Consider the following 13,047-nt stretch of genomic DNA (forward strand, 5'->3'; position numbering starts at 1 on the left):
TATTATTATTATTATTATTATTATCCAACTATAGAATTTAATATTTTTTACCCAAATATTTTGAACAAATTAACATCAACAGTTTCCTTGGGCTCCTATCTAGACATCCTTTCTAGATATTATACTGAAAACTAGTTCTGAAAGGATCTATCTAGAAAGGATATTATAAGTGTATATAAAAAGTGTATATATATATATATATATATATATATATATATATATATATATATATATATATATATATATATATACACTTTTTTTTTTTAAACTTGGGAATTCTCATATAAAGGACTGAGATATTTTGGCTACCATTAAGCTTCAATACACTGGTTTGATTACAAGCATATTTAGACAAAATCCTAAAATATATATTTGATAGGCATTTTGTTTATTACATTCTTTTTATGATTACAACTATTCGATTGATTACGGTGACATGGAAACGGTATTTTTTAACTATAAAAGAGAAATCCAATTTGGCAACCCTTCTCGAGAAAAGGACAACCCCGCCTAAAGTGACCATTTTTAAAGGATTAGATGGGAGGATATTGTTATGAGCTGGGATTTTTAGAGGATCATTCACTGAGCCCATTCTCATCCCCTAAAGCTTATTTTAGTTAAAAGAATGTGGATTGGAGTTCCTCAATGAGTGTGGTCTATTTATTCATTTACATATGATTTACATTGTCTCTGGTTAATAAAAAGCCTGGGGCTAGAAATATTGTTGGAAAGGAACTACATACACTACTGCAGCATTTTAATTCTTGTTAAATAATACGTTATTTCTAATTTAGGAAACAACTTGAGTGTTCTTTTTGTGGATGTGGAAATCTACAAAGAATTACAGATTATTTATGCTTAGAAACTGAATTTTCCATTGATTGTTTCCTGTTAATCTATAATAAAAGGCATATAATTAATATTGTATGTCATTCTGTGTAAACTCTAGACTCAAACCAGCCTGAAAACACAACCATTCCATGGTCAGAGTCAGTGAGATGACTTTATCCTCATCCTGATATTTGAAATAAACATTAACTAAAGTTCTAGATCTGCACATGCATGGGTTTTATACACTATGCTGCTTTCATAAGACTAGCTAATTGGATAATTACATGACTGAGCAAATGTACATGTGTTTCTGTTAAAGTGGTGAGAAAATACACATAGGTGCTGTTTGACCGGTGTATTCATGCTTGAATAAAACCTAAATTTGAAGGTCATTAAATCTGCATTTTATTCTATTCTGTTCTGATACAAACTAAACTTCTCTTACAACCCTGGCAAATTTTGTACCTTACAAAAACCCACGTTAACACATTTCTACTGACTTTTTTTTTTTTTTGCGTTTTGTTTCCCACCTTCCACCTTACAAAAAACACTACAAACCTCATTAAGGTGTGTTATGTAAGACCAAAATGGGTAATATTACAAATATGAGTGAAATTAATAGAGAAGCCAGGGAGCTTAAGACATTTCACCCTTTCACTAGTCTAATTCCCAACCCACCTGAGCCTGAGAAGGGCTAAAGGGTTCATTGTAGGAGATGAGTGGGATTGGGAAACACTGACGTAGAGCTCAGTGGTGTGTATCAGCACTTCACTTCCACTCAGGCTCAGTGCTCACAGTCCTGCTCTAGAGACACAAGCCACACACGAGCTGCTCCTTCCGTTCCGCGCTCAGCAGCTAAAGCGGACATTGCTGGCAGAGTCAGTCCCAGTCGGGTCTACTGCAGGTTCTTCTCGGGCTTGGGCCGTTTAAAAGTCCCGTCTTTGGACTTTACGGTATGTTGGGAGCCGTGAAGATGGAAGGACACGAACACTCGGACTGGAGCGCTTATTACGCAGAGCCCGAGGTAGGTACTTTTATGTACATTTTCCTCTTGTATAACAGTTCAATATTGGGCTTGAGATAATATTAACTTTGCGATCAAATATTGACTTGAGTCACCTCTGAATCCTCACCTAAACATGCACACACACACATACACGCGCGCGCGAACACACACACACACACACACACAGCTGGACGCGACGCGCCTTTTCTAGCACATTTCACACATTCTGGAAAAGATTGTAAGCAAATATGCAAACCGAAAAACTCATTAAACCAGGATTAAATTGTTCTAATATACTTTTAACCTTACTTAACCTTACAAGCAGTCTTTCGATGCAGATTGACAGGAAACTTTTCTACACTTTTATGCAAAACAATAGGTACTAAGCATGAATACACTGTAATTACTGCTATAAGTAGACCTACGTGTAAGCAACATCGTCAGATAACAAGAAACACACAGTTAGGAAATATTGTCCTTGTAAGCTTGTTTGTCATTGTTATAAGCTATATTTCATCCTTTGTAAATTCCCCAGTATTAATGTAAACCTTGAGTCATAATTTGTACGGGTTTCTGTCTAATATAAACATCGTATCTTTTTAATTATTATCTCTTATAATAATCTTATTAATTAAAAAAACAAAAAAACCTGAAGTAGCAAGTGAATTTAACCTCAATGTATTTTTATAATAATAATAATAATAATAATAATAATAATAATAATAATAATAATAATGATACACATTTGAAAATAAGTAAAAAATAAAATAAAATTGTTTATTTATCTATGTTTATCGTTTATTATATACAGCTTGTGTATTATATACAGCTTGTGTATTATATACAGCTATACATTTACTAATTCCTCATTCACCTCTAGGCCTAAAAATGCCTCTTAATTGACCCATAATGTGATCCTAGAAACCTTTCTCTTAAATATCCTAAAACATGAATGATTCCTAAAATAACCTTTATTTCAACAACTGTTCATATCGTGGGAAGCAATACATTTTAGTATTTATTAATAATAATTTAGAATGTAGCTACAGTTGTCTCAAAAGGTGAACATGTGATTTATTAAACAGGTTATTTATCAGTTTTTTTTCCTGGCTTTTTTTCAGTGCTACACCCCAGTTGGAAACATGAGCGGCGGACTGAATTCAATGAGCGCCTACATGAGCTGCGCGGGTGGCGTGAACGTGCCGTACATGCACGCAGGTCTCGGCCACCCAGCTAGCGGCACGTGTACGGGGATGAACCCTAACGGGAGCCCGACCTCCGCTCACGCCCTGGCCGCTTCCTACCCGAACCTGAACACGAGTGCGTGCGGCCAGGTGACCGGTCGGCCCCGCGATCCCAAAGCATACAGGCGGAGCTACACACACGCCAAACCGCCCTACTCGTACATCTCACTGATCACTATGGCCATCCAGCAATCCACATCCAAGATGCTGACGCTGAACGAAATCTACCAGTGGATCATGGACCTGTTTCCTTTTTACCGACAGAATCAACAGCGCTGGCAGAACTCGGTCCGCCACTCGCTCTCCTTCAACGACTGTTTCCTCAAGGTGCCCAGATCACCCGATAAACCAGGTAAAGGCTCCTTCTGGATTCTTCATCCCGAGTCGGGCAACATGTTCGAAAACGGATGCTATCTGCGGAGACAGAAACGCTTTAAATGCGAAAAAACCGAGGACAAACCCACGGAATCGGATAAGAAACCGCACAACGACAAAGAATCGTCTCGACTTGATGACTCTCCGACCAAAGACATAAAAAGTTCCGATCTGAAAGATGTTATAAAAGCGACGCAGGCTTTGAGTCCAGAACACCAGAGTCATCATCAGGACCATCATCTGGATGAACATCATCATCCTCATCATCATCATCCCCATCATCATCCTCATCTTCTCGCTCAGCATCATCCGGTGCTCGTTCACGACTCGCACCTGAAACCGGTACACCACTCTTACTCCTTCGACCACCCGTTCTCTATCCACAACCTGATGTCTTCCGAGCAGCAGCACCACAAAATGGACATGCTGAAGCCCTATGAGCACGCCATGCACTGTTCCGGCGGATACGGATCTCCAATGACTGGTTCACCGATGCCACCGATGATGTCCACTCGAGCGAGTGTGGAGCCTTCAGCGCTTCCCTCCGAATATTCTTACTATCCGGGATCCGCGTGCGCAAACAGGGCGTAAATATGATTAAAAGTCGTGGATGTGGATGTGAACTCAGACGCTCCAGTAATAATAATAATAATAATAATAATAATAATAATAATAATAATAATAATAAAACGCTCAATTCATGCGCGCGTTTAAAAAGGTGGCATCTAATTTCTGCAAATATCAGGGCGCACAGAAACAAACAAACAAAACAAACAAAAAAACGTATGAGATTCCTTTTAGAGCTGCATGGACCTATTATGTCATCTTGCTCCAGTGGACTACTTTCTACAGGAAATACAATTTTCTTCTATCCTGTACTCAAACTACTGCACAGGACTTTATAATGGATTAAAACTTCCAGTCTTTATTCATAAGAGAGACAAAAAAAACAAACAAACAAACACACAAACAAAAAACAAAAACAAATGGAAGAGATGGAGTAGTCATCTACTTTATGTTCTTTAAGTTTATACTGTAATTTATAATTTTGTAATTTGATTGTGTATATGAATGTAACGTAGTTAAGATGTCATTATTAAATTTCGCACTGAAGTATGATAATTATTGTTTAGTCACTGTCTTTTTTTTAATTAAAATAATAATTTCAGATTATACACATTTAAAATTGATTATGGATGCTGATGATAATGTTCATTTAGCATAACACAGAATGATCAAAACAAACGGCGGTTTTCAACATTTTTAAAAATACCCTTCAGAAATATTTTGGAAATGTTAAGCAAAATTACAGGATTAATATATTTGCATTAAATCAATTTTAAACCTGAAAGGTTTCTGAAAGGGTTATTTTATTCATTGAACTAAAGAAGAACCACTGAAAGCTTTATTATTTATTTATTTATTTATTTATTTTTTGACAATATTGCCACTAAAGTCTAGAGGTCTGTACCTAGGTTTTGTGACATTGCTATTTTGGCATCTCTTAGGTCCGACAACTGTAAATCCTAAAACTTACCTTCTGAGTTCATAAGTGGGATTTAATTAGAATTTATGGTGGTCTTGTTCCTTTAGCAAGCAAATCCATAGAGACCTTTCATAGTAGCCAATATTATAAATCTTATTAGAGAATACCTGGATAATACATTTAGTAGACTTGTTATTTTTAACAGTATAATAATAATAATAATAATAATAATAATAATAATAATAATAATAATAATATTTATATGTAGCCTATTTGACGAACCAGTGCAAAAATATCAGCATTTAATCTTAAATATGTGGATTAACACTCAGAGACTCAGAGTCTCTGTCTGACTGATCATTGTCTTACTGTTTATTGCCAATTGATTCGCAAAAACCCAAAGCAAAACACAGAAATATGACTAAATATGAGAAAAAAACATTTGTAAACCAGAAATATTAGAAAGGTTTTGTCATATGCAGTATGCACAATATAACAGACAGCAAATGTCTGTAGAGATACAGAATAATAAACCTGGAGAGAGAGGTTCGATAAATTAAAACCAAATGGAATAAAATCGAGAGACCAATCCTGAAGTTGACCAGTATGGTCTTTCAGTGTGACTAGGATACAAATAGGATTTGATAGTGTCTTACTGGCCTCATACTCAAATGAGTTCTGAATAAGAACTGTGTGAAATCATAAAAAAAAAAAAAAAAAAATTCACAGCAAAACATTTTTTGACATAAAACCAGTAATTTACAAACAAAGAAGATTTAAAAAAATATTTGTGCTAAAGGTTCTGTCTACTGTTTCAGCCATTCTCTAAAAGCAGGGCAATATTAAATTATAGAATTAATCATTACTATTATAAGTATCAGAATCAGAATTATTTTACTTGACTAGAAACCTATAAATTTGCAGCCAGGACAACTGTTTATTCTACTGTTAAAATTTCTATTAATTTTATAGAAAATTAATTAACACCTTAAGAAATCAACAGTGTATGCTATAAAAAAAGATCAGTGACACTAAGTTTTGAAAAATGTCTCACATTGTAGATTTCCTAGTGCAGAAAATAAACATAGTTCTGCATGGGATGCTTTCTGATAGGGAAACACTCTTTCATGTGTTTCTACAACTTTCATAATTTCTACATAGAAACTAAAATTTAAAACACAGAGGACATTCAACAGATTATTTAATATTCATATTGTTTGTAACATTTAGGAGCAAATAAAATACTAATTTTAACATTAACACCATTTTAGCAGCATCTGTGAAACACAGTAAATATCTTCTCGTACGTGTTTTATGCAACCAAATATTAAGTTAATAATCGAATTAATAGCTTATTGTATTGCAAATTATTAAGGCTTAATATAAATACCTCTACAGGGGCAACTGAACTAGTTCCAAGTGAAATTTGGATTGGATTGCAAATATGACAGCGAGTAAACATAAATAATAATTGTGCCGTGGCTTAGTGGTTCGTATTTTTGCCTCGCATCTCCATGGTTGGGGGTTTGATTTCTTCCTTGTGTGTGAATGTTCTCCCTGTGCTCAGAGGGTTTCCTTCGCTGTCCAAAGACATGAATTCTAGGCTGATAGACATCTGTAAATTGTCCAGTATGTGAGTGAGACTGAGTCCTAAGATGGGTTGGCACCCTGTCCAGGATTGTCCATTTGGGTCCCCCATGACCCCGTTAAGGATAAATGGTAATGTTTAGCAGAAATGGTACATGTATGGATGCGCACAATTATATGCTTAAATTTCTATGAGCTATGTATATTATATAAATATACAGTATATATTAAACATGTGGCTTATTTTAAATAAATTGATAGAGTTCAAAATGCTTTTGGGGATATTAAACATGCGTTTTTAAAATGACTTCATTGATCACAAGCCCAGATGGAGCCTTACTGTTTGCTTTGGGGGTTTTGCTTTTTCTTTCATTCTTTTTTTGGTAAAAGCAGGACATTTAAAAGATCAAAATAAGGAATTTAGCTATCCTAATGACTGAGGTATTTCAGTCACTATCAAATAATTTACAACCCTAGTTAATTTGAAGGTTCTTAAGAGAAAAATAAGAAAATGAATAATTGAAATTCTCAGTTTGATCTGTTATACTGAAGACTATTATAGGTTTTAACTTACCACAATGCCTTCAATTTGTTCTCTAAATGATCACTTCATCAGACATGCCAGTAGCTCTTGATGAATGCCAGGGTGGACTGTTTGTTCTTTTGGCATGTGAGTGAAGATGCTATGGAAGTTCTCACTTTCTCTTTACACAGAAGGTCAACTCTAGTTGAGGCTTTGAGTCTGTGCAGTGGCGGCTGTTGACACAGACCTTTGTGTGAGATGAACATTCAGCTGTAAATGGCAGCCATGAAAGACCTTAGCAGAAGTAGGAATGTCTCACCAATGTGGCAGAAAAAAATTGTCACACCTCGTCACTTCTGTCCACTTCATAGCTCATAAATTTGGCAGCATTTCTCTGCACACCCAGGAGGTTGTAGACATCATTGCTTTATGAGAAGAATAATTATAGCTTAACATAGCTTAACATAGGGGTGTGCCAATCTTAAAGGTAATCTTTATGTTATTCTAAGTGGTATACAGTTAGTGTTATACCAAATAGGTGCAGATGATTAGAAAATACTTCAAGTTGTCTCAAATTGTGTTAAAACGTTGTTAGTTTAAATATAAAAACGAATGCTCATTGTTGCAAGGGAACATTTATTTAGAATTTATGGAAAGATCCTATATTGTCAGCCTCCAGTCCCAGTTGGCAGTAAATTACTCTTTGTCTTGCACTTTCTCTGTAAATAGCTGCACTTGCACCTTTTTGTCTTGGTAATTTCAAGAAAAAGAATGATTGTTTGCAGCTGCTATAAGGTAACTGATAACATGCACTTTTTCGTAACATGCAACTACAGACAAGAGCAATCTTTAATCATTTGTAATTGTTAGCAAATTGTTGTGGCTCAAGACGTGATTTAATCGGAAAATATCCTCACTTCACCCCATTATAGATTTCTTTCCCAATGACAGCACATTGCTTAATAAACTGTTGGCCTTCCATCTTTAAAATGATAGTGATTTGACTTTTAATCCATGAGAGCCAGTTTCACAGAATAGATATGATTAAAGTGACCAGCCTTCCCAGCTTAAAGTGATTAATTCAGAATCCTGATATAAACTGTGCTGGCTCTTTGACAGCCTGGATCCCTGATTCCAAATGCCAGCTCTCTTGGGAATGCAGGAGGAAGGCAGGCTTCTTCTCTGGACTGTTTGCTCAGCGGCTCTCTGAGCGGTCTTCACCAGGCCGAATGAAATGCAGGGACACAAACAATGTGCTGAGGAAAGAATGGAAGAGCGGGAATGAACAGTTTGAACTATTTGCTCAGCAGAAAGCCATCCACAATGGCATGCCAGCGGCTTTCCCATGAATCGAGAGTAGAGTCTTAGCATTGCCTTTCTTTTGTTGACTGCTGTAAGGTCACAGCTGCTGCTGGCTGTTAATTCCCACCTTTCATGATACCATGTGGCCGTGATATCACATATAAATTAAGTGCAATGGTGAATCCACAAAATGTCTTTTTACACTGAGTGGTTCTCATGGTGTCTGCAACACTGGCATGCTTATATAAAATGATAATGGGATTTATAAGTGAAGTTTCTCCTGCCGTGTCACTGCTATTTGAAATAAACCACTAAATTATCTTATTTTGTGATATACTACATTTAGGGTTACACTGTGTTTAGGGTTACACTGTGTTAAAGGTTACACTGTGTTTAGGGGTGTACTGTGGTTAGTTACATGGTTAGTGTTACACTGCGTTTAGGGTTACACTGTGGTTAGTGTTACACTGCATTTAGGGTTACACTGTGGTTAGTGTTACACTGCATTTAGGGTTACACTGTGATTAGTGTTACACTGCATTTAGGGTTACACTGTGGTTAGTGTTACACTGCATTTAGGGTTACACTGTGGTTAGTGTTACACTGCATTTAGGGTTACACTGTGGTTAGTGTTACACTGCATTTAGGTTTACACTGTGGTTAGTGTTACACTGCATTTAGGGTTACACCATGGTTAGTGTTACACCGCATTTAGGGTTACACTGTGGTTAGGATTACACTGTGGTTAGGGTTACACTGTTTTTAAGGTTACACTGTGGTTAGGGTTACACTGTTTTTAAGTTTACACTGTAGTTAGGGTTACACTGTTTTTAATGTTACACTGTGTTTAGGTTTAGAAAAGATATTTTTCAAAAAAAGTGGGGGAAAGAGAGGGTAGAAAGGAGGAAGAAAGAGGAAGGGAAAAGGACAAGAAAATGTAAAGGTTAGGTTTAGGGAAAGGAAAAGGTGTATGGGTCAAGAAAAAGGTTGGGGTTAGAAAGGTTGGGGTTAGGTTGGGTATTAGGTTAAGGTTAGGGTAAGGATTGAGGTAGGAGGATAGGGTAGGGGTAAGGGCAGAGGTTATGATTAGGGATGACAAAATTAAGATGATAAAAAAAATAAAGATTTAGTCAAGGGTATGGAGTTTGTAAGTGCTGAAAAGTATCAGTGCAAAACACTGTAGTTAGAGTTACACTGTGATTAGTGTTACACTGTGGTTAGGGTTTCATTGTGGTTAGAGTTACACTGTGTTTAAGCCTACACTATGGTCAGTGTTACATTGAGTTTAAAGTTGAACTGTGTTTAGAGTTACACTGTGTTTAGGTTTACACTGTGGTTAGGGTTTCGTTGTGGTTAGAGTTACACTGTGTTTAAGCCTACACTATGGTCAGTGTTACATTGAGTTTAAAGTTGAACTGTGTTTAGAGTTACACTGTGTTTAGGTTTACACTGTGGTTAGGGTTTCATTGTGGTTAGAGTTACACTGTGTTTAAGCCTACACTATGGTCAGTGTTACTTTGAGTTTAAAGTTGAACTGTGTTTAGAGTTACACTGTGTTTAGGTTTACACTGTGGTTAGGGTTTCATTGTGGTTAGAGTTACACTGTGTTTAAGCCTACACTATGGTCAGTGTTACATTGAGTTTAAAGTTGAACTGTGTTTAGAGTTACACTGTGTTTAGGTTTACACTGTGGTTAGGGTTTCGTTGTGGTTAGAGTTACACTGTGTTTTGAGTTACAATGAGTTTAGAGTTACAATGAGTTTAGAGTTGCACTGTGTTCAGAGTTGCACTGTATTTAGATTTGCACTGTGTTTTGAGTTACACTGTGTTTTGAGTTACACTGTTTTATTTTACACTGTGTTTAATGTTACACTGTGTTTAGAGTTACACTGCGTTTAGAGTTACACTGCGTTTAGAGTTGTACTGTGTATTGTGTTACACTGTGTTCAGAGTTACACTGTGTATTGTGTTACACTGTGTTTAGAGTTACACTGTGTATTGTGTTACACTGTGTTTAGAGTTACACTGTGTTTAGAGTTACACTGTGTATTGTGTTACACTGTGTTTAGAGTTACACTGCGTTTAGAGTTACACTGTGTATTGTGTTACACTGTGTTTAGAGTTACACTGTGTATTGTGTTACACTGTGTTTAGAGTTACACTGTGTTTAGAGTTACACTGTATTGTGTTACACTGTGTTTAGAGTTACACTGCGTTTAGAGTTACACTGTTTAGAGTTGTACTGTGTATTGTGTTACACTGTGTTCAGAGTTACACTGTGTTTAGAGTTACACTGTGTATTGTGTTACACTGTGTTTAGAGTTACACTGCTTTTAGAGATACACTGTGTATTGTGTTACACTGTGTTTAGAGTTACACTGCTTTTAGAGTTGCATTGTGTATTGTGTTACACTGTGTTTAGAGTTACACTGCGTTTAGAGTTACACTGTGTATTGTGTTACACTGTGTTTAGAGTTAGACTGCGTTTAGAGTTACACTGTGTATTGTGTTACACTGTGTTTAGAGTTAGACTGCGTTTAGAGTTACACTGTGTTTTGTGTTACACTGTGTTTAGAGTTGCACTGCGTCTCTTACTAAGGTTATTGTCAAGGAGGCTGTTGTTAGAAGTAGGGGTATTAATGTCAAATAAATCAAAATCTTGATGTTATTAATTCTAAAATCAATCAAATCTTGAGAAAATGCCAGAATCCAGTCTGCCTCATGCATCAGTGCCACTGTATGGCACTTTTACTCACCACTTTCAGCAGTTTTTCACTCTCCTCAAGACTTTGAGCTTAACTGCAAATGACGACTTCATTTTTTTTAAAAGCTTGTGTAGCACTCCCATTGCTCACTCACACGAAACTGTTAACTATCTCACCGATGATGGATTTTTACCTGAAGCCTTTCATGTATAATATTATTTAATAACTGAGTGGTACATATGGATACCTCATGACTTGTTAACAGGAGCCATGTTTAGAAAACCTTTTTTTAATGTACAGATTACATTACTGCAAAATGAACAATAAAATGTATTAATTATACAATTTATTTAACACCATTTGCAAACATGTAGTTGAGGAAATACAACAGATCAAACATTTAACCTGGAGTACCTTGTTTCTCCAGATATTAGTTTTTATCCCTTTTAAGACACCGTATTCACCTTATATTATGAATAGAGTTAATGAATTAAATCAAGTATTGTAATGAAATAAAATTATAAACTCTGAAGGACTATAGCTGTCTGAAATGTGTTGACTGTCTCCTTCCCGTACAACATTTTTAAAATTTCCAATAGTTTTAACATCTTGCATACAATCATACAAATTCCTTTCATTCAATTAAAGGATGTTCTCTGAAAAGTTATAAAGAGACATGTCATTTCTGGTTATGGTGTCTTTGTGTTCTATAATTTTCCACTCTGAAAGCCAGGCTCTGTAGAAGGCAGCATGGAGCACAATGGCTTTGGGTGTGGGTAGGATGTATGAGTCAGAAATGTCTTGGCTTGTTTTAACGTTCAGGTTTCTATGAATCCATTCTGCTCTGGGATTACACTGGCATTAACCGAGTCTGTGCTTCAGTTAAATAACCATCTTAACTGAGGTTAAACAATTGTGCAGTTGTATTTCTCAATCTGGTTGCTTTTAGCTGCAGAAAGAGTAAACTACATTGATTCAGGTTTCTGAGTGGTGCAACCGAAAAGTGTTTGCTCAATCATCTGGAAATAGTTTAAATTTTGACAATGCCACAGCCATCCATAGCCAAGAATCTATGAGAGATAAATGGGACATGTTCTGTGGGTGAGAAGGATGGCATTAATTTCTGCCCTGGTAATATATGTGGCACCAGTCATGGGCATCTGAGATCTCATGCATGGGGAAGTTGGAGCTGTGTATCTTTCTAAAACTTGGCATATAAATAAGATGTTGCTCTGGACAGCTGCGCTTTTCCTAAATAAAACACTGGATCACTTTTAGATCAGAATCCCAGAAGAGTACACCAGATTGCAGAAGTAAATAAGGAACATTAATCAAGGTGGGGGACAAAAGGAACAGGTGAGTTCTGAGTGTTCCACAGTAGAGAAATAACATGTGACAGGGTCATGCGTTCTAGATGTAGGCTGATGGGAACTAAAATCCAAGATGCCTGTATATCCTGACAGATATTTAAGAATCAGTTAATTGTATTCAAATGCTCCATACATAGAAAAAGCAACTGTGCCTAGTACATTTCTATTACAGTGTCTCTTCATAATATTAGCTCATAATTAGAAACCCTGTTTATATTTTTTATCTTCTCTTATTGTTTATATTGTTGGATTCTCAGGTACATGTTGGTGTTAGCCCTTATTAGACAATAATCATAAAATTCACTGAAAGATTTTGAGGAAAATGCCTTAGTACGTTAACCCATCTTGATTTCGAAACAAAGGCTAAGAATTAAATTAAATCCAATCAGTCAGTCGTAAGCTTGTGACATCATATGAGACCAACCTAATAGTTTACATTATAAGCTATATACTGTATAATGCAGTGGTGGCTCAAGCAGTTAAGCCTCTGGGTTGTTGATTGGAGGATCAGAGTGCAAGCCACAGCACTGCCAAGTTGCCACTGTTGGGCCCTTGAGCAAGGCCCTTAACCCTCACTGCTCCAGGAATACTGTATCAAAGCTGACCCTGCCTTCTGAC

The 13,047-nt window shown here is 36.3% G+C and overlaps 1 protein-coding gene across 1 annotated transcript; it reads left to right on the forward strand.

Moving 5' to 3' along the window:
- Window positions 1–1,478: 1,478 nt before the first annotated feature.
- Window positions 1,479–4,528, forward strand: LOC132842294 (hepatocyte nuclear factor 3-beta-like). Its single transcript, XM_060864975.1, has 2 exons — window positions 1,479–1,855; window positions 2,959–4,528. Exons 1-2 carry the CDS (start codon window positions 1,787–1,789, stop codon window positions 4,045–4,047), a joined length of 1,158 nt encoding a protein of 385 aa, XP_060720958.1. The 5' UTR covers window positions 1,479–1,786; the 3' UTR covers window positions 4,048–4,528.
- The last annotated feature ends 8,519 nt before the right edge of the window (window positions 4,529–13,047 follow it).

This window comes from Tachysurus vachellii, chromosome 3, assembly GCF_030014155.1.
Source record: "Tachysurus vachellii isolate PV-2020 chromosome 3, HZAU_Pvac_v1, whole genome shotgun sequence".
Lineage (NCBI taxonomy): Eukaryota > Metazoa > Chordata > Actinopteri > Siluriformes > Bagridae > Tachysurus > Tachysurus vachellii.